We start from the raw sequence: 26,203 nt of genomic DNA, 5'->3' as shown, positions 1-26,203 counted from the left end.
GTTCCTCAATGTACAGCTACAACTGAACCCAAAATTTATGTTGCTAAGCGAGACAGTTGTTAAGTGAATTTTCCTCCAGTTTACAACCATTCTTACCACATTTATTAAGTGAATCTGGCTTCCCCATTGAATTTACTTGTCAGAAGATCAATGACCCCAGGAAACTGCAACCCTCATAAATATGAGTCAGTTGCCAAGTATTTGAATTTTGATCACATGACCAGGATGATACTGCAACAGTCGTAAATGCGAAGAATGGTCATAAGTCACTTTTTAAAGGACTGTTATAACTTCAAAAGGTCACTAAATGAACTTGTAAGTCGAGAACTACCTGTATCTTTAGGATTGGTGAACATGGGATTTGGCTTGATTGGATTTGGTAACATCATATCCAATAGAGTTTGTGATTTCATGACATTTTTTCTTTTATGGTTGGTCCACAGTCAGTTGTTTAGACTGGATTCTGCATTTTTGCCTGCCTATTGAGTCTTTCCCAAGCACCTGGGAAATGTTTTTGTTGAATAATATTAAAGATATTATTGCAAGATACAAGCTGTTCCAAGTAAAACTGACTTTTGTAATTGACTGAAAATTGTTGTGTCAATGCAGATTGTGTTCAAGGGATGCTCCAGATGTTTTGGAATTGCACCCAAGACATCTTTAATCACTGGGGTTTTGTTTGTTTGTTTTTCGGCCAAGCCATTCTGTTTCTATTTGCAAGACTTTGTATTTTGTGATTTTTCTCCAGTTCTTTCTCTTCTATTTTGCTCTCTACAGGTATTGCTACAACCATTATCCAGACCTTTTTTTTGTCTTTCTAATCAACAAATGTTTTGTGTGTACATAATCTACAGTGAGATTCACAATCTAAAACTGGTGACAATAATTCAAGCGTCTTTATTTTCTATTTCTTTGTCTGCTCTGTGTTCTCACCAGATCTTGCTTGCAACAAAACAGTTTTTCTAGCAGCTATTCCAATTCACCATTGTTGCTACTTTGTTATGTTGCTACTTTGTAATCAGCCTGTGCAATCATGCAGCAGCTAATGATGTGGTCCACTGTTTCTTCCTTTTCTTTGCAGAGAGGGCATTTTCTGTCAGCTGCTGTCGTCTTAATTCTGGCTTTATATGCGTTTTTTGTTTCTTAAGGCTTGGTCTTATTCTGTCAGAATTAGCTGTCTCTTTCTTTCCTGCTTTTAGCCATTGGCGGATCTGGTTGTTATTTACTTTGCCTGTTGGCTTTTTATGAACAGGCTATGTAAACTTGGCGCTGCCATGTCTCTTTTCTGGCTTCATTTGGTCTTTCTTAAACGACATTTTGGTTTCTGCTATTCAGTAAGCCTTCATGGTGTCCTAGCTTCAGCGAATCATTTTCACTGTCCTTCAGATAGTCTTCCAATGTTTCCTTCCCCTGTTCTGGCAACATTTCAAACCCACCCACCCCCAATACTCCTTGGTCTGTCAACATTGCTATGTGGATGAAGGGGATGATTTATTGTTTCTGGTCTTCCTATTCAAGGCTTCCAGTTGATATTTTGAATCGAATCCAGTTTTCCAATTGTACATCTAATGACTAGAATGCCCAGGTATTAATCACCCTGATGGTATTTCTGCCACCTAGTTTGGACTTTAAGGTCTTCTTTACTTTCTGATGTATTTATTACAGGTAGTCCTTGACTTACAACAGTTGACTGTTCAGAGTTATAATGGCACTGAAAAAAGTGACTTATGACCATTTTTCACACTTAACAACCATTGCAGCATCCCCATGGTCATGTGATCAAAATTCAGATGTTGGTTCGTATTTATGATGTTTGCAGTGTCCTAGGGTCATTTCCTTTATGACAAGCAAAGTCAATGGGGAAGCCAGATTCACTTAATAAACCATGTTACTAATTTAACAACAGCAGTTATTCACAAACAACTGTGGCAAGAAAATTTGTAGAATGTGGCAAAATTCACTTAGCAAATGTTTTGCTTAGCCACATAAATTTGGGCTCTATTGTGGTTGTAATTCGAGGATTACCTGTGCCAAACTTTTTCTTGACTTCAGTGTACCTGGTGTAGTCAGCTTGAAGGATGCCCTGATATATGTAGTGATCTTCTTCATCCATACTTTTGATGTTATTTCTACAGGGCATCTTGATTCTGTTACTTTTCACTATTTTACCCTTGTTTATGGTAAGGATAACACATTTGTCCAATCCAAACTCCATTGCAATATCTTGGGTGTATGTCTATGGAGATTCTCAGTCATCCAGATCACAAAGGTGCTTTTTTTCCAGAGGCAACTGGATTGTCTGGTTTTTTCTTTGAAGATGTTTCGCTTCTCATCCAAGAAGCTTCTTCAGCTCTGACTGGATGGTGGGGTATAAATCCTGAAGAAGCTTCTTGGATGAGAAGCATAACATCTTCAAAGAAAAAAATCAGAAAGTCCAGTTGCCTCTTGAAAAAAAAGCACCTTTGTGACATCTTAGCTGTCTATTTAGCGTTGAGCATTGTTGTTTAGAATCTTCATCACACTTTTATTATTATTATAAATAGCGAAAGGCAGCAAACATATTTAACACTCATTCCTCCTCCTATTTTCTCCACAACTCTGTGAAGTGAATCAGATTTCAAGGGAGTGACTGGCCTAAAGTCATTCAGCTCACTTTTATTTCTAAGGCAGGATTAGAACTCACAGTCATCTGACTTCTCTCTTGGTACCTTAACCATTGGAGATTTACCTAGAAATAAAAGATAAATATGAATTTATATGAGGTAAAACTAAGGGGGGAAAAGACAAAAAAGTCATGAAAAGTAGTGCAAGAAAAAGGAAAGTTATATACAGAAGTGACTTTTCTGCAACAGTTACTAACAAATATATTCCATATTGAACCCTTTTTAATCAGCAAATCTATAAATCCCAAGGGGGGAGGGGTCAGCAAAAGATCTACAAAAGATTTCCAGTTTTGTCGTATTACCTAGATCAGGTCAATTTTGCCATTTCTGCAAATTCTCTCTTCTAAGCATAAAGGCTGTATCTATACATGGAACTTGGTATTTGATATCACTGTAAAACATTGACTTTGATTTATATATTTTTCTGTATATGATGTTTTCTTTTGAAATAATGAATGACGATATTTGAGTTTTTAAGAAAAATAATCAAAATTTGTTATTATTATTAATAACTTATTGATTAATTACCTAAATTACAAATTATCTAAATTTCTTATGACTGCCTCCTCTAAAAGATCCTGATTTCCAAAATGTTTAGCTCCAGATGTACGTGACATCTTCTTACATATTTTAAAGATTTTTTTTATTTTTTAATATTTTCCCCTTTGTGCTAATAGGAAATGAATCAGGAAATGGCTTGCAGCTGGTGATTATATCAGCCTCACAGCTTCATGCTTTTTTCAACCTTTTTTTAATGCCTGTTTTTCAGAATTTTGCAAAGACACAGGTTTAAGAATAAATATTTGAACCTACATTAGACTAGGGAGGCAGTATAGGCATCTTTTCGGGTGTCACTCAATATGTTGTTTCCTTAGAATGCACCATTTGCTTAATTTTCTAGATGCATTTTTTCCAGTGTATCTGCTTTCCTATTCTGAGAAACACATAAATGCAGAATGTATATTTTCTGGTATAACTAATACATGCAAATATACCTTACAATTGAAACACAGCTAATTCCTAATTTGTCAGGGAAGGAACAGCAAAGATATAAAAAAATGAAAATAATCACATGGTGGGAGTGGTTTTTTTTTTTAATGAAAATTATTCTGAAATCATCATCTTTCTAATGTCAGATGTAGAGTCAGCTGACAGCTTGTGGCTCTATTCAGATTTATGAGAGGAAGGGGTGCACAGATTTAAAATGCATAATAAAGCCCTTGTTTCGTCATCTGGAAGCAGGGATGGTAGCAGCTCAGACGAGATGAAAGACTGTTATGTTGCTGTAGCAGAAGGGATGCCTTGTGGCACAAGCAGAGGGCTCCGTTTGCAGCACGAAAAGATGCACTGAAGCACACAGCACAAACATGTCTTCTTTTTTTCGGGAAAGCTAGGGAATAAATGCAAGAAGCAGGTATTAAAAAAAAACCAAACCTGAGACTGACATGCTCACAAGGAGGCTGAAGTTATTGTGTGCACTCCAGTGCACCTCATCCGTCTTGGTACCTTCCAGAGAAATCGGTGTAGCTGTATTTTTAGCTTGCTGTATATTTGGCTTCAATATGACAACATAATTCTATCTTTACATATATAGGCAGCTTTTACTATGTTTTCCTGTTTTGTGCCAGCTGCAGTTTTCAAAGGATATCAGAGCACTGGTAAGAGTGTACTGTAGCCATTTCTCTGATTTTTTGTAAGGCATGTATTTCTTCGTAAATTTACAAGGAGCTGGATTGTTAAAGCCTGCAAGTTGCTGAAAGCAAGCTAGATCTGCTGGTTAGCTGAATCTCAATTGCAATAGCTATTCTGTTATCACTTTAATGTATGCCTGTGTTAAAATTTTGGATTATTATTATTATTTTTTTAGAAAAAGCTTATAATACTTTGTTTGCATTTAATTATTGCTCGCTGTAAAATTTATCAAGCTATGTGTTTTAAACGGGTCGCCTTTTCATCCTTAGCACTTGCTCTTGATCTAATGTTTATGATTGCATTTAGGCTTGTACAACCTGTCTAATGCTAAGGCAGGGCATGTTGATTTCTCTGAATGGAGCATGTTATCGTTTGAGCAGGAAATGCTGTATTACAGTATCACACACAAGATGTGTTTGTTTATTTTAAAAGCATCAGGAAAGGATTCCTGCATTGTCAATTCTTAATTTTTTTTTTTAATTACTACTTCAGAAAGTCGTAGCAAAGTATAAAATAATAGTGTTTGCAATTTCTGGGCAGACCTTGAAAATATGCTATTGTTGATAGTTCTACAAATAATGTAATATAAAAGAAATAATGCAAAATTTAAGATAAATATTTTTTTTAAGAATCGTGTTTTTAAAGTATAAGATGAAAATGATGAAGTATATAAGGAAAAATCACCTGAAGACAGACTCTGTTTCATGCTTAAGGAGTGCTTGAAAATACTTACCAATAATGTACGTTCAGGATATCTTTGAGTTTAAAAATGGCACTACTGTGCAGAGTATGGAATTTATATAAGTAACATGTAAGTTTATTCAGAGGGAGGGTGGGCGTTGGCTGGCAACAAAGACATTGCCACTGTCTAGTCATGTTAGATACAGGAATTGTGCCTTTTAGAAAAGCCAATGGATCAAATGCAGAGACTTCTTGCTGTTTCTATGTGAAAACAAACTGCAAATTTAACCTGTCGATATTTATAGAACCTAGCCTCTAGATATAAAAAATATCAAGGGGGGGGAGAAGAAATTTTAAAATGTTATGGTGGAAAAATAGTTTATATTTATAATCTGTCTTTTTCTTCTTCACTTGCAGTACTTGCTACAATTTGATACATACACATCACACACACACACACACACACATACACACACACACACACAGACGGAGAGGGGGAGGGGGGAGATAATGAGAACATGCTTCTTTTTGGAGACTTTTCATGCACATTTTTATCCATGGAAAACAATAATAGAAAAATATTGAAACAACCCTTAGTAGAGAGCACCTATTTCATTCTTTTTAAATAGGAAGTCCATTTCTGTCAAGGAATTTAACTTTACCATGTTCGTGCCTCTGAAATAGTGTGATGGTTTCCCACTAAATACTTACGGTGATTTAATTTCTTTTTGAATTTTCTGTGCACAGGCATATTCCCAGGATGCCTACCAGAAAGGCAATGAAGCCTACACTGGTAATGCTCTTAATATACCTGAGCCTCCACCAGTAAGTTATCCTCGATTAACATACCCATCTCCTGTCCTGCCATTACCTATGGAGAAAGCACCTCCTGACTTATCACTGGGAAAGCAATCAAATAGTAGAGCTATACCAACATTAGCACAACCTGAAAAGGCCTGCGGAAAGGAAATACAAGTGCCTCCATCTCCAAAAGATATTGCAAAATCTAACACAGCTGTCTGTGTTTGTAACGAGACCATAAGAACAGTTGTTGTGCCTTCTGAGAACGATGTAGACTTTTCATCAGTTAGAACAAACCACACTAGTCCATCATATCAGACAGAAGATATAAAATACAGTTTCAAGGAACAAACCTCTCTGAACGCAAAACCACGAACCACTTCACCTTCTTCTCCAATGTCCACTGCCATTGTACTTCCTCAGACTCCACTTACAAAACCAACAGATTCCCCAGAAACAGCCTATGATTTTGGAAACTATGAAGGAGAGCCAGGAGGAGCTTCAGCTTGTAGTTCTCCTGCTCAGAGTGGAGATTCTCCCTCTGTTAATATTAATCACACTACTTCTCCAAGTGCCCATCGTAACATAGACTGGAAAACTTACAAAACCTACAAAGAATATATTGATAACAAACGATTTCCCAAGTATGGTTTCAGAACCATACAGGAGAGATTAGATAGTTTAAGAGGCACATCTCCACATTCAATAGATTTCTGTATTGGCTCACAGGTACGCTGCAGAAGCACCTCTCATGATAGGAGCACACAGTCTCTATCTGTTCGGCAAAGGAGTATATCCCAGGAAAGAGTTAAGGACACTGTATTAATCAAAAGGTGGCCAAGAAGTGCTTCGCAAGATACTTTAACTTCACCAGTTATCAGCCCTCGAAGTCATAGGGCACGCTCCTGGAATTATTTAGGCAGACAAGGTGAAGCAGTGGAAAATGCTCACAGTGAGGACTTTATTGCAGATTCAAGCACAGCCAAAAAATTTACACATGAATGTACTGGACTTACTGATCAAAATGATCGCCAAGGCATTTATGAAGCTTCATGGCAACGTATGCTTCAGGGGTCCCTTAGTGATTCAAATTATTCTGTGGCTCCTGGTGGTTATCCTTCAGGTGGCAGACAAATAAGCAACCGAGTCTTAGGACCCTTTGCTCAATTCCAGAAAAATTCAACTGATGCAAAATTGCTGCAGCCTTCCAAGGATTTGCCAACCACTGGAGGTTCAAACTCTACAACCACTTTTCAGGAAAGATCACCTCGCTCAACAACTAGAAGCGCAAGAAATAGTTCTTTGAAGACCCATGTACGTTATGCAGCAAAGCCATCATTTCCTTCTAATCAGAGTCTGGATAGTGCTACAACCACAGACCAAAGAGAAATTAATTATGTGCACTATAGTGGTTTGCCAACTCACCAATCAAGGAAACACGCAGAAAGTCCACCAGATCCCAAACTAGACATAAGCAAGTCTAATCTTTCCCCCGTTTCCTATACAGCTTCTGTCAATTTTGTCCCACAAGTTAACGAGCACTTAACTACCTTGGTTAATTTAGATATTTCTGTCAGACAAAAGATTCAAAATTTTGAAACTGAAGCGATAAAACAGGCTGAAGTTCAAGCAACAGATGAGACAAATGAGGAGGAAGTGGTTTTGCGGGAAAAGTCATCTTTTGGACATCAAACCCCACAACTTTTGCGACATCAGTCCTATATTTTAGCTGTAAATGGTCAGGACTCTGCCTCAGAGACCACTTGTTGGTTACCCAATGATGCACGGCGAGAAGTTCATATAAGAAAAATAGAAGAAAGGAAAGCCTCTTGTTCCTGCACACCTTATGATTCCTTGGCATCAATTCCATTCATAGGTGAGCAAAACCATTTTTATTTCTCTGAATTTGATACATATTTGGATCTTCCATTTAATCCTTTAGCATGAATACAGAGTTTTATTCAATGTAGGTTAGTTTTCTAAACAATAATTTTAAAAATGAATTCAAACTCCATGGTGCCTCCTAGGATCCTTAAATATTCTACCAGTTTATTATTCTCAGATCAGATTTTCAATTGTTTTAGTCCAAGGCTAATATACAAAGAAAAATAAGATTATAACTGCAGTAGGGGAAAACCAGTGAAGGATAATCCCAGTTTTCCCTTTTTGAGGTCTAATATGTAGCATGGTTTTTCAGTATCCTTAATTGTAATGTAAGATTGTTAAATTGCTTCAAATTCATTATAAATCATAAAGATTTGAAACAATAATAATGTCTTGCTTTGTTTCTCCAGCATGTGGACATCACAGCCATCTACATTTTCTTAATTGGGTAACTGATAATTTGTGCAGATTATTTTGACTTCTTGTTTGGCCTTTTGAAATACTGTAGCTATTTAAAAAAAAAAATCCTGATTTCACTGATGGGCTGCTTTTACAAAGACTTTGGAGTTTGTCTTATTTCTGTTTTGCAACCTGCATTCATGAATATTGCACAAAGTGCATATGAGGATTTAGAGCCAGAATAATTATTTTAAAATCATTTCTCATGTCACCTCTGACTGATTCTTGTAAGCAATATATAGTTATATTCATATCTAATCGATAGGAGCATATCCCATAGGGGTTTAAGGTTTTGGAGAGCAGAAACTACCATGCTGTAAACTACTTTGGAAGCCCCTTTAAGCTTCTCAAAGGTTTTCTTTTTCATCAAGACAGACTGAAGTCCCTTGGATTTTATGAGGTAAGGTGCATGGAGAAGTGGCCCTAATTGTAATATTGAATTATACATATTTTTAAAAATATGATACAAAGTTCATTTGGAAATTTGATACTCTGTGATCACCTCACAATAAAATTTTGGTTTAACCTTTAAAACATCAAGAGGCTTTTTAACTCTCATGATTTTTAGAAGATTTTGTCTAACGGCTGGTGATATAACTTTATCAGAATATCACACAACACACTGAAACAAAAATAGAGTCCGTTCAACATAATTTGATTAGTTTTTGTAAGTAAAAAACCGAAGATAGACATCTAAATTATTGGCTAGTGAAAAAGAGGGCATGAAATAACACAACTCTTAGGATATTATGGCTTCCTCAGCTATATCCTTCATATTCTACTTCATTACAGATGGGCTAATGTGAAGCTCATTGCAGGAAGACTGCTTTGTATATTTTGAACAGATAGACAGTGTTTTGGGTCAAGAAATTGCCTATCAGCTGATGGAACTATAGACATGTTTCTTTGCCTGATGGTACAATAGAACTAATTTTTATCAACCTTTTTACTTTCAGATTTATATAACTAGCTTTGGTTTTAAGGATTCTGTATACCTCTTTAAAAAGAAATGCTGTTATTCTGAGAAACTCTGCAATACAATAGCACAGTCTACAGTATGACTTGATTTGCTCCAAATAAAGCATTTCTTGGTCAAGATATTGAATGTGAATGAAGCTTGAAGCATAAAAATATGCCTCATTTCATTATTATTTCTAGAAGCTTACATTGAGAAAATATAATAAGAACCTATTTTATAGATTAATAAGGAATCTTTCTTTTTTTACAGATATATTTTGGGGATCTGCTTTTTAAACTCTGAGAAATAAAGTCAGCATTGATAAAGTATAGTTGTTTAAATAAAATAACCTAATTCATGTTTTTAAGCTTTCAAAGCAGCAGTTTTGAAACATTTTACATCTGTATGTACATGAGAGAGAAAATAATATTTTAATTTAGATTGTGAAACCACACTCACAAGGAATCATAGAATTACTAAATCTACCTAGATTAGAAAAGGTTAGACATTTTTGTCTGCAAGTTGGTGTATGCATGTGTGAACTAGAAAACTTGAGTTATAAACCCAGTCTCCTTAAATCAGAGCCACCAATTGCTTTGAAACCACAATGCAATACGTGCAGATTTGTTCCTACAATAAAAATAATCACTGTTTGCAAATGGCTTGTTTATCTCAATTGGCCTTTCAGAAACACACCATATTAGAATGCACAACGTCTAGAACTATATATATTAATTAATCACAAGAAAAAATGCTCACATTCCCAATCTTGGTTTCTTTATAATTCTGTCTTATACATGGAAAGCGCAGTGAGAAGCCCTATTGTTATTCCAAAGATAAGGCTTTGTATTATTTTGTCGAACTATTTTAGATTTTGGCAATTTCTACAACTCTGTCAAGCTATCAAAACATTTATGCTTTAGAATATGAAGGATAGTTTTGGTGGCAATAGAAACTACAAGATTCTGGCTATGTACAGCCTATGACAAATTATATCACCAGTTACTAGAAGCTATAATCGGCAGGTAGCATAGCAGATGTTGATATTTCAGAGAGTATGTTGTAGATTTGATTATTTTAAAAGGTGCATTAGGTGATTTTAGCTTTTTACTTAGGTTTTCTGTAAGAATAATAGCATTTCTCTTCTTTTGCTGATGGTTCGTTATAATAAATAGGGTTGTTATTTTTGGTGAACTTTTAAAACAGCTTTATTTTACTGTTGCATTCATTTTGAAATATTTTTATGTGAACCAGTTGACATTCTATCTATTAAAAAGATTGGTCTATCTAAAAGGTTGATTATTTTGACAAATTTCTTTTATTTAAAATATAGATAACCCTGTTATTAGAAGCTTTTCTTATGACACTGTATTGATTCAGTTCAGTCTTTGTTCAATTTAATATTTGTCCAAATCTTGTGTAAATGCAACCATTTATATTTTGCGTATGATAGTATAGTTGTTAATGATTAGATTCTTAAACTTTAAAGGAAGAAGAAATGGTACTTCTACTATTATAATTGCAAGCAGTTCTCATATACAGTATGTTCAAAAGTACCTTCAGGACATCATGCTATATCAACATGTATTCTGGATACTGCTGAAGACCCTCCTAGTTTTCCCATATTGAGCCAACTCTTTTTATACTCATTTGCTGTATACTTTTTGTAGATGAACTGACCAGTCCTAGTATTGACCTGGACATCACCCACATTCCAGCTTCTGCTGTTATTTCACCACCTCCTTCACGAGCAATGGCCACCACCAGTGCTGTTCCTACTGCTCTTGTACCTTTTATTCGACGTCAACTGTCTTCTGGCCATGGTTAGTACAGTGTTTCAAGCTGTTTTAGCTAAATTAAACAAAACCTGCTTATTTTAAAAATATGAGGGTTTTGCGTTTGCTTTGGTTACAGAATCAATTAGAACTAGTGTCCTAGATGATCAATTCCCTGCAAAAAATGAAAGGTCCAAATCTTATGATGAAGGACTTGATGACTATAAAGAAGGAAAAAGGTAAGAATTCCTATAAAAATATAAATGTGCATCACTAGATGTTTTATTTAGGAATTTCAATAAAAACGTTCACTAAAATATCTACCTTACATCTATAGGGCCATAAAGCATGTACCGAGTTTAAAGGAAATTAAGGTCAGTTACTTTATTTTCAATATTTATCTGCTGTGAAAATAACATTAATATTGTGTGATTAAGCATTAAGTTGTACCTAGGTGTGTGCGAATATAGACGGCTTAAAGTTTAATGGTAGGTTTTTTTTTTTATTAATGTCCAAGCTTAGTGGACAGATGTTACTGACTTTTGCCAATTAAAAAAAATAGCTAGCATTTGATGAAAAAGTTTTTTTGGGGGCTACAGACAGGATGGCACACTCTATAGTTAACTTTAGAATTGTTACTACTTCCTTGCGTATTAAAAGAAAACCAACTGATTGAGATATATGGCAGGCCTTTTCTGTAATTCATTGGGGTTTCTTTGATCTGCTCGCTGACTGGAATGTACTATTCCATTAGTGTTAGTTCCCACTTCATTCTAGTTGTCTGTATTCCCACCTGATAGATGGAAGGGAAGGAAAGGGAGATCTTGAATTTATTAGAGTATGCTGAAGCTGATTTAATTATGTTTTCTTTAGATTCCAAATAGCCAAGCATCTTCAGAAAATGCAGGATTCAGAAAAGCATCTGCTTCAGAAGTCTTTCGTGACACCTCCAAAGAAGGATATCTTCATTTTCGGCAGATGGTTACAGACAAGGGGAAGGTACAGTTTTTTCAAACCACAGCTAAGTGTAAAACCTGTCTTCTTATACATGTTCAAATGTTTTTAGTTGCCTGCAGGTTTTTTCATTTCCTGTGAAAAATACTCGAAACTTGCTTGTTTTTCTTTTGGCAGAAACTCAACTTTTCAAACTTTCCCGTTAATCTGCATAGACCTGGTACAGTTGTTGCAATCTTCCTGTTCTTGAATTATTAAAACAAACTTATAAACATTAAACACAATTAAATGATTCTTTGCAACTCAATGTTCGGCAATTCCATTCCTCATCTTACTGATATTTTGGGGGCTACTGACACAGATCAATTATTAGAATTTTTTTTTCTGTCTGAATGTAAAAATTCTCAGTGATATAAAAACAAGTCCTGTCTTATTTCTACTCCTTTTAATTTGTCATTTTTGATTCAGAAAATATTCAATTGACACTATGACAATAAACCTATTAAAAAGATTATATCTGCTCAGAGTGCTTTAAAGCATCGGCCTCCAACCTTCTGGGCACCAGGAACCAGTTGCTTTTCCACAGACCCCCAGGGCTGTAGTTTTGTGTGCTGCCTGCATCCCGCGGATGGGGTTTAGCTTGTTTGCACAGCCCAGTTGCTGGCATTCTACAGTCCAGTGCAAATCCTCAGATCGGGGTTGGGGAGCCCTGCTTTAAATCACTTGCTGAACAGTTTGCAAATATCAGTAAATTGCCCCCAACAATCTAGGTTCTCATTTTACCAACCTCAGAAGGATGGAAGGCTGAGTCAACTTTGAGCTAGTCGAGATCAAACTCCTAGCAGCAGGCAGAGTTTGCCTGCAATGCTGCTTTTTAACCACTGTACCACCATGTCTGCTTGCTTGGTGGCAGTATTTTTATTATTATTATTATCTATTTATCAAATTTCTACACCACCCACCTCACCAAAGTAGGAAATTTACAAATTTTAACATATAAAACACTGGGCACACTCCTCTTGTTTTCTTAAATAAATAATATTCTTGATCCTATTTTTTAGAGAGTTGGTGGGAGCATCCGGCCATGGAAACAGATGTTTGTCATTCTCAGAGGGTGTTCATTGCACTTATTCAAGGATAAAAAAGAACCACCTATGCTTTCTGAGGAGGAACAGCCCATCAACATCAATGCTTGTTTAACAGACATTTCATATAGTGATACCAAGAAGAAACATGTGTTTCGGCTTACTACATCAGACTGTGAATACCTGTTTCAAGCTGAAAATAGAGATGACATGCTGGCATGGATTAAGGCTATACGAGAAAACAGCAATGAGGAGGTTGGGCTCTTGTTAAGAATTTATTCTACTTACTTGTTATATTTTGCAGAGCTCATGTTTTCCAGACCCATTATGCAATTCCACATAGTAACCCTGACATGCAATAAATACAAGCTAATGCTATTAAAAATCCATAAACTCACAGGCTTTTTTATAAAGTTGCATGAGATTTCAGTGTTCCAACCAGGGAAATAATACATCCATTAAAATGTGAAAAAGTGACATTGTTAAGAGTCTGTGTGAAGCAAAAAGAATCATTTATACGTTTGACATTTAGCCACACTATTCCAAGTAGATTATGGTTCAGATAAAATGAAATACAGCTCATTTAGATTGACAGGATTTCAGCCAAGGAAGGGCCTTACGGTACAACTTGCCCAAAAGTTGCACAATCCTCCCTCTCCTTCTCTTCTGGATCTTAGTGTGCTCACCATTCTCTTTTGTGCCTGTCTTCTCTAGCACCTTTCCCTTGATATTCCTTATATATACTGTATTTGGATTCAGTTGTACCTACTGGGCATCTCCCCATCTTTCTTGTGTAGCCATTTCCTTGTGCCTTGAACACGTCTGAGGGATGTCCTGCTCCTGTCCTAAATATGGCTAGTTAAGTTTTCATTTATGGAGTTGTGCAAAGCAGAAATTCCAAAATAGTTCTCTATTCATTTTGCAGGACACAGGTGTCTCAAGCAGGGATCTAATTAGCCGGAGGATTAAAGAATACAGCACAATTATGGGGTAAGCCACCACAGTACCATTTGAGAGCTCAGTTAGTCAGTACATGGATTTCCTGCTTTTAAATATTTTTTTTTCAGTGCTTCTAGTGGCAAAACTGAGCCACTTTCAAAACCATCCCGACCGAGCCTAATTAAAAGACAGACATTCCTTGGCACTAAAACTGAGCAAAGAACTCAGAGTCCACATTCTCCTAAGGAGGAATCAGAAAAGAAATTCCTTACTAAAGGTATTGTATATTGAATATAAGAATACTATTACTTACTCTAGGTTTTCCTATTATACTGAAGGAAGCCTGATGGTGAGGACACTAATGGGGTTTGGAGTTTCATTGATTATTAAAAAAAAACTTCATTGAATAAACAACCTATGCTTTGATTAGTAATGATGAAACTCTTTTTGCGCTGGGAACTTTTGACTATTCCTTGTTTATAAGGAAACTCCAGATCAGAAACCATCTGGAAAATTATGATTTGAAATGTGCATGCCTGTGGGGTAGAATTGAAAAGGGAGTGGGAAAGAGTGTGGGATGAAATAGACTAAAAAGGGCAAATGGAGGGAAGGATACCTATATAAAAAGGATAGAACCATTTCATTTCTGTAGTTGTGATAATTCCATATCATTTTGGGAAAGAAAGTTGATAAATACAGAGTATCTTCTGTTTTGTTATGAAGTCACGAAGCTTTGGAGATATTTGCAATCTTCTGTCAAGGAAAGTGGAAATGGCAGTGGGATCGGTAGGAATAAAACCATCATTCTCTGATTACTATGCTCAGAACTACAATTTTGTTTTTCATTGTAGCAATTTTCAATGCAGCCTGTTTTATAAAACAAGGTTGCTTGTTTACATCTAATTGTTTTCTTATTTATATAAATGTAATAAATATAGCATGCTCTTTTGCTAAGTATTTGAATTAGATCTCATAAAAATATTGCATTATTTCTTTAAAGATTACTAGCTTAGGTAGTTACTTGAAAGTCAGAAGAGATATTTAAGTATGGATACTAGGTTAATAAAGAATATATTCCCCACAAAATATATATATATCTCAAAAGTAAATCTTAACACGTAAGAATCTTAACACAGATAAGAACCCCTTCTTGAATTACAATTCAATACATGGATTTGTACCACATTCCAAATGTGGGTTTCTGTCTTGTGTAAAGTTTGTATTTTAGTTTTTACAAGACTTCTAAATTAGAATAGATTTAATAGCACGGACAGAATTTTGTACACAATTTCATTTTATGGTTTATCATGTGCTAACCATGCTTCTTGGTATTTACGCTTTGCTTAGAGTTTAATAGTGATTTTTCAAGCTTTTAAAATGACATTTATTTATTTATTCAATTTCTACAGCCACCCATCGCAACCAAGTGACTGAATAATGTATTCAGGCATTCAAAATCAAGTAATGATACACTGGAAAATTACATGAGATTTGTAAAATCTTTGTTTACTCATTTGTACTCTAGTCTTTTACTCTTTTCTTCTTCCTTGTTTATATATTTTCTCCTCTCGGTACGTGAGTGTATACAGATGCACATATGTACATAGGCATGAGCGCATGCATATAAACATGCACACACATACACAAATACACATACAAATATCATTTTGTTGATTGTGTCAATATACAAATTGTAAATTGTTTGATTTATGTACTGCTCATATAGATTGCAGATGCCACCAAATTTGATTCTGTTCATGGTTAATATAATTGCTAGACATCGGTTGCTAAGGTTGTGGTTAACCTGTGGCCTGATTGCGGAGAAGCCGTAATCTCTAGTCTGTTTCAAGATTTAAATGTATTAAGAATCTTATATTCATCTATTATTTTGATGGTGCATTTGATCATTATATCCAGTTATATTCCATTAGCTTTCTGAAGGTTTTAAATGACTTGTTTTCCTTTTTGTTCTTCCTTGAAGAAAAAGATGAGACAAGCCCACCGAAAGATAAAGGTATATGGCGAAAAAATATTCCAAGCATCATGAAAAGAACATTTGAAAAGAAGCAATCTGCCGCTTGCACGTTTGGTGTCAAACTAGTTGATTGTCCCCCAGCAGAGAGCAATAAGGTATTCTTTTTTAAAAATAATAATAATAAAGTCATGCATATTGATAATCTCTTTGAAAAATATTCTTCAAGAGACATAGATAGTGAACACAAACTTTCATTCCCTTTTGGATTTTTCAGTATATTCCAAGAATTGTTGAAATATGCTGCAAGCTAGTTGAAGAGAGAGGTCTTCAATATACTGGTATTTATAGGGTTCCAGGAAATAATGTTGCCATCTCAAATATGCAAGAAGAACTGAACAAAGGAATGACTGACATTGATCTTCAAGATGATGTGAGTTCTGCCCTCTCTGTTTTAAATTCTCATAGTATTTCTTTTTAATGACAATGTTTTGTCTGCTCAATTTTTAGAAATGGCGAGATCTGAATGTCATAAGTAGTTTATTGAAGTCCTTTCTCCGAAAGCTTCCAGAACCACTCTTTACTAATGGTAAGTTTTGATTCAAAGTAGAAAAGAAAAAAAGAAAACTATTGAATAAAACACATGACATAACTTCTGTGATAAGTTAAATTAGAAGACAGTTGTGTTAGAATTCAGTTAAGCATTGTTCTCCTTAATTTTAGTATTGCTTAGAAATATCAGGATTATTTTGCATTTCTCTTTAAAAGACAGGTTATTTGCTCAGAGACATATATTATTGGCTTATATGCAGAAAACACAGGTTTTATTCTGCTTCGTAATAATAATAATACTTTATTTGTCAGTGCACAACATATGTACAATGAGATTGGTTGAGCTTCCTCAGTGCACCCCCCCCCCCAACACAATACAACTCACAGTGAAGACAAAAAGTCCCTAATCTATATTAACAAATACCCAGTCCTATTGCATCAGTGTTAACATGTTACATATTACGCCAGCCCTGCAAGTCCATTGTACTACGTAGTTATGATGTTATTTCGCATTCAGGAGTCTGACAGCCCACGGATAAAAACTGTTCTTCAGCCTGTTTGTACAGCTGCTATGCTTCTACATCTCCTTCCTGATGGTAGGAGGGTAAAGAAGTGACATTCAGTGAGTCCAGGGTGTGAGTCATCCGTAGCCTAGAAAATATATCTTTGCAAGCCGCCTTGAGTCACCATGTGTGAGTAGGGGGCAATATAAATTTTTTGAATGAAATAAAAAATTATTGAAGCTGATGCATAATGACCTATCTCTGCCTAAGACTATGAACAACTATTGCTAAGCAGAATAAACTGTTCCATGTTGCTGCAATTGCCAGTTGTTGGACTTTTCAGTATATTTTTTCAAGTATTCTCATATGCAGGTTGTAGCCAGTAATTCAAATACTATACAGTCCTCCCAGTCACATATTGACCTGTAGGGTGCAGCCATTTTCCGTCTCTATGAACAAGACAAACAAACTAAAATATCTTGAAGCCCCAGTGGATTGCGATATGTGGCTAGGGAACTGGGTTTGAATAGATGAGTCATAAATCATGTCAGAGGTTAATGGTTGGGAATTAAAATTTAAAAATGAACTGTACTTTTTTGCCTTCTTTTAATGGCCCCATTTCTGTGCATTTGCTGCTAATAAGCAATATTTGGGCTACTGGATTTTTCTAGTTATATATTTCAGCATGAGAAAAAACATACAAGGAATAATTTCTCTGTGGCAAGATTAGAAGCACTTGTGTGGATTATTAAAACAAATTGGGAACAATTAGATGAGAATATATAAACGTCAAATAAAAGCCATTTCCATTTCTTTACAAATATATCAGAGTCTGTTGCAGAAATCAAATCCAGAAAACATACAAAGGTAATCTGATTCAGCAGGATTAATTAACTTCTCTTTATATACAATATAACACATAAGTAAATATACTATACCAACAAGTGGTTCTTCAGTTTCAGATTAGAGCAGCAGTTTAGTTCTCAGCACAGAATTTAATTCAGATAAACTAGTTTTAGTTTCAATTCTCAGCACAGCACTCAAGAGATACAGGGCTAAATTATGCCCAGGCTCCAAGCTGTTTCAGCTCCCATTGACTGACCTTGTTACCATGTAACAGTCATGAATTCTCTGACAGTCATGAATTTGCTGACAAAATGCAAATCATATCATATTTTTCTAATCCCACAATATCAGTTTATATCTGTAGTTTTTCAAAGTCGTATTTTTGAACTCTTATACAGAGGATTCAGGCTATTCACATTGATTGAAATAAGTTAGAGTAAGCAAAACATTGTGTTTCTCTGGTGACCCAAGTCCATTATTTATGCTTAATAGGTCCTCTTTTTCCAGCAGAGGGGATGTAATGCAGGTCTTGCAATAAAATTATTTTCTTTCTTATTAGAGAGATATTCAGCTTTCATAGATGCCAACAGAAAAGAAGATCCCGTTGAACGACTAAAAACATTAAAAAGCTTGGTATGTTGCTTTTGACAGGGATTGAATCAGATACCATTGTTATGTTTTGGGATTATTTTAAAATTTTATGTTGATATCATCCATTTCAGATCCATGATTTACCTGAACATCATTTTGAAACACTTAAATTTCTCTGTGCCCATCTGAGAAACGTAGCAGAACATTCAGAAGAGAACAAGGTAACTGGCTTATCTGTACCAGGAGTTTATATTTCTGACAACTAAATTCAGTGCTTGCTCCTAGGAGCTGTGGAAATAGAATTCTTTTTCTGGTTATAAGGCACACTCCAGATTATTTGGAATGTCAACATTGTAGTCTGCATTTGCTTTCTCAGCTCATTGGCTCTGTGGCTGCTTTAGCATGGTGAACATAGAGGAAAACCAGTAGTGTAAGTATATATGAGGGGAAAAAGCGAGAAGCAAAGGGCTGCCATTATCCTTGAGAGAAAAATAAATCTTTCTTATTGAGTTGCTTCCCACATGGAAATAAAGGAAACGAAGAAGTCTTGTAGGTCAAAACTATTTTTGCTTTCTTTTTCTTAAGTTGTGCACCTTGATCGGCAACATTTGTGGAAAAGCATTATTAGGTTTTGTAGGTTTCTTTTCTTTCCACACATATTGGATGGACAGATGATGTGCTTTAAGTACACAGAACCCACAGGTGCTGCATTATATGGCTAGGAACCTGTAGTTACAGGTTGAAGATTATTGCAGGGGGGAGAAGTGTACTATAGTCCATAGGAAAGTCACCTGATCAGTATTTAATTAAAGCTTCATAACGTGTTGAGAGATGAATGTACTACTTTAGATTGAGGAGAGGAATGGATACAACCAGACTTCTCTTTCTAGACCCTAATTTATGAACACTGAAGAATTATTAGATTCAGGAACAGATTAAAAAGAACAAGGTGTCCTGATCTGCTATATAAATCAGTTTCGTACACTGATCAGCTTTTGCTTTGAATTTTCATTCTAAGGAGGAAGTTCAGATTAATTTAGCAAAACTGGCTGTTAATGTTAGATGCTTCTGCTTTTTAAAGAGACAGATACATTTATGTAAGTACAATGATGTCCTGTAAATATGCTCGTTTTCTTTATCCTGTAGATGGAACCAAGAAACCTGGCAATAGTATTTGGTCCAACACTTGTGAGGACATCTGAGGATAACATGACTAATATGGTTACTCATATGCCAGATCAATACAGAATTGTAGAAACACTTATCCAAAAAGTAAGTGAATTCATTTCATGTTGCCAGACAGATTATTCAGACATAACTTTATCTTTAGTTAGACCAGCCTGGATTTTGATTTTTTCATAAACTACTCCTTATCTCTTCAATGTCCGCATTTTAATTCTTTCATTTCTGGGGAGTTTTTCACTTCTTTTATTTTGAATTGTAGCATGACTGGTTTTTCGCAGAAGATGATGCTGAACAACCTTTTGTAAGTACTAACCTTAACTAAATGGATTCTTCTCCTGTTTTAATTCAGAGCATACAAATGAATATATGATTCCTGCCCCTCTCCAATGTGTTTTAACAGTGTTCTTTGTTCACCATACCAAAACATATCAATGGTTTTATCCATGAAGTAATGGAAATAGTATATAAAACGAAGTTGTAAATTTCTCTTGCAGGGAATTTTTTTTTCTCCATTTAATATGCCAGCTTGAGTATTTTTCTTTCTCCTTAAATGTTACATAGGAAGATTGACATTCTTTTAGTTCTCAGGTGACTAATTTTTCTAAATACTGTTGAATCGTGATGAACCACAGATTGTGACTTGATGATGAAGAAATCTTTGTTTATTAACTATAGACAGGAGTTCAGGAAGCAAACACAGTAGAGTCTCAGCCAGTGCCAAGCATAGATCATTTACTCAGCAACATTGGAAGGATTGGAGTATATCCTGGAGATGTATCAGGTAACTCTTGCCTAGACAGTTTGTAGGTTAGAAAATTCTCTCTTCTGATGATCTCTTATAATCGTCTCCTTTTTCTTTCTTTGCTAATAAACTTGATTTCTCCCTTTATCTACATGAACTTGGGTGTATTATTTAAAGGTCAGCAGTGAATTGAGCATGTTGCATGATGTAGGTTGCAATGCTTTCTCAGCAAACAGTAGAATTCTTAGACCATGAGAACAGCATGTTCGCTAGTGTGTATCATTGACCATGGTTACCCATGTACTTTTTAACATGACATGGATAAGGTACCTACTACTTTCTAAGTCGTTGAGAAGAAGGCAGAAAGCTTTAACTTCTACACACTGTTCTGATGGTAATAATTTTTTAAACTTAGGGAAGGCAAAATCAAGATTTTGAAATTCATTTTGCTCGACTAATAAGTATATTTTTCCAAACTATATTGCAACTAATTATGTTTGTTCATTACTAAATGCTTTTTTCTTCTTTATGACTGCCACCTTAATATTCAGCTAAGTACTACTACTGCAAACTGCCACCATACTGTCTCATTAAATATGTTTTTACCCCAAATGTTATTCCTTTGTCTCTAGCTTGTGTTTTAGTTTATATAAAACTTTTTTCAGCATTTTATTGAAACAGTCCCTCTATCCTGCTGTTGAAATAGGAGAAGTGGGAGGAGTCTATCACACGGTGATGTCACTAGTGGACTCTGTGGTGTCACTGATGGACAACTGGAACTGTAGGAAGAAGGAGGATTGTTGCCCACATTGTAGCTGCCTTGTCTGCAGAAACCCCCATTTCTTGTAAATGCACAAAGGACTAGTTGATCTGTACTGTAAATTTATCCTTTCAAGAGTATTTGAACAGATCAATGCTACTTTTTAAAAGTATTTCTGCTGTTTCTTGTTACTTCTGAAGCAGACCCTGAGGAGAAATAGCATGGTATGGTCCACTGGTTTTTCTAGTCATTAGCCATGTGTCGAAAGGGGCATGGCATGGGGTTCAGCTCATTAATTCTCCAGTGGGGTCACTCTCCTGGCAAGTTGGAGAATGTCTTTTAGTTACTCTGTTAGCCCCTCCGTACCCCCTTTCTAATTGTATAACCTCCGTTGTTTTATTTTGCTGAACAGTACAATTATGGTATCCATTTTTCATTTCATAATAACGCTTCTGTTTTGAGATAAGCACAAAACTGATGGCTGTGGAAAAAAATATAGATAATGATAAATTCTTAAACAAATAGCTCGGAGGAGCACCGGAATGTTAACTGGGGCTTTTAAATCCATAAAGCCCAATATAATTTGACAGCATACAAACAAGAACTGCAAAAAAGAATATTAATAATTGTTTCAGAAAGTAGTTTAAGGCACGAAGATAATGCTTTAAATGTACATTTCATTTGCCTGAATGTACAGAGTACAGTCCTGAAAAGGTCCCCCAGCTGCGGTTTTGCAGGGCTGTGCGCTTAGAGCATTAAATAAATATTAGTATTTCTGTTTTATTTAGAAGAAAGGGCTTTTTTTTGCCATTTCTGTCATTGAGCTGATTTCTGCCTCCAACTCACAGCATCCTTTCATGGCGGTGGCTTTCTGTGGTGCAGCTTGCATCTTTGTGAGCAATTACTATCCACTGTTCTGATTATTTATTTTTTCTGTTATCTGTTTGCTCTCACCTTTTGTTGTGCTTGTCTTCTTTCATACTTCAGCATTGTCTAGAGTAAAAGCAAAATTTTGTGCCATGTTGACTAAAAGTGCTGTGTTGATTTTTCTCTCTCTCCAATAGATTCAGCTACTGGTGACTCTTTCAAATTTAAGGTAAACCATTCATCTGTGTTTTTACAGGTTTAAAAGCCTATACATTACAATGTTGAGAGAGGACTCACAGGCTTATTTATACTAGATCTCTCATGTGCTGTTGATAAAAAAAATGGGATTCTGACAATAAAGGGCTTCCCTTGCTTGTATTAAACCCTTTGGAGCCTTTGAATTGGGCTCTGGTTTTTATACATGAATTTAAATGACTCACCCATTTACTTCTTGGGCCTGATTATTAAGAGTAAGAAATATGTCATTCACTTTAATGTTGCTATGTATAAGCATAATATGCATAATCTTGTTTCATTAGCAAGACTAGAAGCAACTATTAATTTTAAAGATAGGTTGTGGAAAAGAGGTTAAGAGGTTAAATCCCGTTGTCCTGAAATGCTATATGGATTTACATTGAAAAGTATATATTGGTGGCATATAACATAAGGGATATTATGCAGATATTTGTATTCTTGGTATGAGTTTATGAGTCTTTTATAAATTGAATCTGTACAAATTGTGTATTAAAAATATAGAATATATTGTAAAATATTTCTAAAGCAGTATAGAATGAGTTTTGTAAAAAAAAAAAAAACACCAAGTGATAGATCAGAATCAATGTTAATTGGTTTGAGACAATTGCAAATTTTGATTAAAGTAAAGTCATTCAGTCAAAATTGCAATCCTGATTAATGTTAATTGGTATTTGATGAATAACCAACTGCATTTTAAGAATATACTGGCAAGGTTATTTTTAATTTGGCACTGCTTCAAAAAAAGGGGCACTACATTCATTTCATTTAGGCCACCATGCATTTGCAAATTATAAATGATTGCATTTAAAGATTTTATGTCACAGCAAAGCACTAGTATAGGCAAAGTAAAGAGAACAGTTTTTGATAGCAGTCTAGTTATGGCTATGCAAGACTGATCAGGCTCATAATAACAGTACATTTATAATGGGTGAGACTTCCTGAAGAGTCCTAAGCCACTGGTTGAGAAGCCATAGCCTGTGTAATTGATATGCTATGATGGGTGCTAGAATAGTTTTGTGAAGAACAACTCAGCAGTGACAGGTAATAGCATATATCTAGTTTCGTATACATAAAATTTTGCATTGGAAGATTTGTAAAGAAAATATTTTGAACCACAACTATGATGTTTACAATGGGTTTCTTTCCATACAGGGTTCTTGGGGATCTGGAAATAATCAATACAGCAGAGAGCTACTTAAGTCCTCTATATTTGCCACAACCAGTCGCAAGCGGAAAAAAGCAAAAGACAAACTGCAACCCAGCAGCTCTGAAGATGAGTGGGATAGTGTTTTTTTCATGAAGGAGCTCCATTTCAATGACTCAGCAAAAGAGGACCCATCTGAAACAGAGCTGGAGAAGGAAACCTCAGGGGGAATAGAGAGAGCAGGATTTCCGAACGAAAAGGAAGACCATGTTAACAATCCTTCTGCAACAAGCAAGGATGAAATGTTGCTGAGGAAAGAGAATTTGTTCTCTGAAGAACTCTCAACATCTTACATTCAGAAATACAGGAGATCCCCAAATCCCATCCCTTGGCAGAATACACAAAAAGATTCCCATAAACTCCCTAATTTCCAGATTGCTTCTGTGTTGGAAGAAACCATTTTGGACTCAGGCACTACCCTCAGCTGCAGTTCACAAACTTCTCTGCAAAAGGTCTCCTGTAAAAGATTAGGAGGCCCTGAAAATAAACGCAGTGAATTTTTAACAGCTGATATTGGCTCCATCACTTCAGGTTACTCCACAACATCGTCCACATATTTAGCTGGTGTAGATTCCACCGTGCTGGGTACTGAAGTGCTTTGCTCGGTGACAGAGAGTAAAGGAGAAGAGGCCGATGACGAAAGTAGTGAATTGATCAGTGAAGGTCGCCCCGTAGAAACAGACAGTGAAAATGATTTTCCTGATTTTGCAGCAACTTCTTCTGTGGATAGGCTATTCAGGGAGAAAACTCAAGACATGGCAAAGAACCTTAGGAGGAATTCTGAAGAAAGTGAAGTAAGTTGTTCAGGAGGAACTTCCACGCCAAAGTTAGACAGTCGCAGACTTTTCAATTCATACAAACTTATTGAATGTGATACTCTATCTCGGAAAAAGTTGGCCAGGTACAAAATGGAGAGTGAAGGCTTAAGAGATGCAAAACATGAGGAGGAAATAAAGAAAGGAAAGACGGACAGCAGCCTAACCCTATCAACAAGAAGTGAACCTGTCAAACAGGAGCCTACATGGAAACTCAAGATTCCAGACAGATTAAAAATGCGTCTCAAATCATCTGCTGATGATATGCTTGGAACTAGCAATGAGAAATTAACCCCTGCAGAGAGCTCCAAAAGAAAGAACATCAGGCGAAGGCACACATTAGGAGGACAGAGAGATTTTATGGAATTAAGTGTTCTGAATGCATGGAAAACTCAAGAGAAATACCCAAGCATGGAGAAAGACACTTCAACAGTAAACCGGTTGAAGGCAAAATCCCCACCCCAGCACACACCCATTTCAGAGTATGTTGCACAAGAGCGTCTGCGGAGTAACCCAGTAGACCTTAAAATAAATAAAACTGAAAAGGTGAATGTAAGCCAATTAGATGATTCCTCAAAGGCAGAATCCTCATTTTCTGCAGAGTTATCATCAGGAGGTGATAGTACCACTTCTTCTGGTAGTTCTTCCTCTGAAGCCTGGTACATAAAACCTATGGAGTACTCAGTACTCTAGACCATTTCAGTGGCGAAAGCCACCAAACTATGAATGAAGTCCATCAGCCTGGCTGTTGATGCTCACCCTCATAAGTTATCTGAGAGATTATGTCTCAATTCTACTAATCCTTTTAACACAGTTAAATAGCCACCGCCACAGTTCAGTAGCGTACTTTTTTCTTTTCCTCAGTTGTTCTGTATGCTTTTCCCCATCCCACACACAGTGTTAGTGTGCACTATGCATAATGCAGCTACAATATTATTAGTCAGAAGAAAAAATAATTCTTTTTATTTTAGTCGTTAACAAGTGCCTCATCAATATTTTTTTTAAAAAAGTTCATTTGATTTGTTAAGGTGCCATAATAGTTGTTATATTTAGATATTTATGTTAACTGTAAAGAACAAATTGCTGCATTTTATTGTAGAGACTGAAAGGGAAAATGTAAACCAATTATATGATTCCTCAAAAACAGAGTCCTCTTTTCCTGCAGAGTTATAATCAGAAGGTAATAATACCAGTTCTGAGAGTTCTTCGGGACCCTGGTTTATAATACTCACTGAGTACTTGGATTTCTAAATCACTCTAGTGGGAAAAGCTACCAATATATGAACAATGATATTCACCATCATAAGTTATCTGGGCCCAGGAAGATATAACTTGATTCTACCAGTACCTTTGAAACCATTAAATGGCCACCACTACCAAATGGCCACCAAATGGCCTCTCCCCCCTCTCTTGTTCTATGTTGCCCCTCCCCCCAGTGTTAGTATGCACTATGCATTAATGCAACTATGACATTGTTAGTTGGAAGAAAAAAAATTATTTGAGTTTAGTTGTTAACAAGTGCCTCATCAAAAATTAAATTTAAAAAAAAAGTTCATTTGGTTTGTTAAGGTGCCATAATAGTTGTTACATTTAGACATTTATGTTAAACATAAAACAAATTGCTGCATTGTATTGTTAAGACATTTCATTACATTTTTCAAAATTTAACACACATGGATACAGAGCTTCCATTTAGGCATTCCATTTGGATTTTTGAGTTTTATATTCTGATTTTAATACAGTTTTTGAGTATTATGTGACTTGAATTTTTACTCTTTCTGTAAAATAAATAACTTAAGTGTAAATACACTATGTGTGTATCTTTTCCTCAGACACCAGCTTTGATATAAATGTTGTAACATAGAAGTGTAGATAGTAGATCCTGGATATGTGGATAGAACTGGTTTCTTTTACCAAGAATATAATTCTGCATGAAGAGTTAATAAATCCAGATCTGCACATGCTTCTGTGTATATCCACTTAAAACACTGGAAATAAATTGGTTTTGATTGTTCTTCTA

At 35.6% G+C, this 26,203-nt stretch overlaps 1 protein-coding gene across 7 annotated transcripts in view; it reads left to right on the top strand.

Annotated features, from left to right (window-relative positions):
• ARHGAP21 (Rho GTPase activating protein 21) overlaps positions 1–26,203 on the top strand; it is an 89,634-nt gene extending 63,431 nt beyond the window's left edge. For 5 of the 7 annotated variants that reach the window (XM_081971483.1, XM_081971485.1, XM_081971484.1 and 2 more), the window contains 19 exons: positions 5,784–7,713; positions 10,809–10,961; positions 11,053–11,152; positions 11,251–11,287; positions 11,787–11,912; positions 12,929–13,207; positions 13,878–13,942; positions 14,020–14,168; positions 14,615–14,677; positions 15,873–16,021; positions 16,141–16,296; positions 16,374–16,452; positions 18,324–18,397; positions 18,487–18,576; positions 19,502–19,627; positions 19,800–19,841; positions 20,216–20,321; positions 22,107–22,138; positions 23,317–26,203. In XM_081971483.1, coding sequence (XP_081827609.1) covers positions 5,784–7,713; positions 10,809–10,961; positions 11,053–11,152; positions 11,251–11,287; positions 11,787–11,912; positions 12,929–13,207; positions 13,878–13,942; positions 14,020–14,168; positions 14,615–14,677; positions 15,873–16,021; positions 16,141–16,296; positions 16,374–16,452; positions 18,324–18,397; positions 18,487–18,576; positions 19,502–19,627; positions 19,800–19,841; positions 20,216–20,321; positions 22,107–22,138; positions 23,317–24,876 — 5,316 coding nt within the window. In that variant the 3' untranslated portion in view covers positions 24,877–26,203. The remainder of the gene's footprint in view (positions 1–5,783; positions 7,714–10,808; positions 10,962–11,052; positions 11,153–11,250; positions 11,288–11,786; positions 11,913–12,928; positions 13,208–13,877; positions 13,943–14,019; positions 14,169–14,614; positions 14,678–15,872; positions 16,022–16,140; positions 16,297–16,373; positions 16,453–18,323; positions 18,398–18,486; positions 18,577–19,501; positions 19,628–19,799; positions 19,842–20,215; positions 20,322–22,106; positions 22,139–23,316) is intronic. The other 2 variants (XM_081971487.1, XM_081971482.1) reach the window with 1 other exon arrangement.

This window comes from Natrix helvetica (assembly GCF_964273705.1).
Source record: "Natrix helvetica genome assembly, chromosome: Z".
NCBI lineage: Eukaryota > Metazoa > Chordata > Lepidosauria > Squamata > Natricidae > Natrix > Natrix helvetica.
This window is presented reverse-complemented; position numbering and strand designations above follow the sequence as displayed.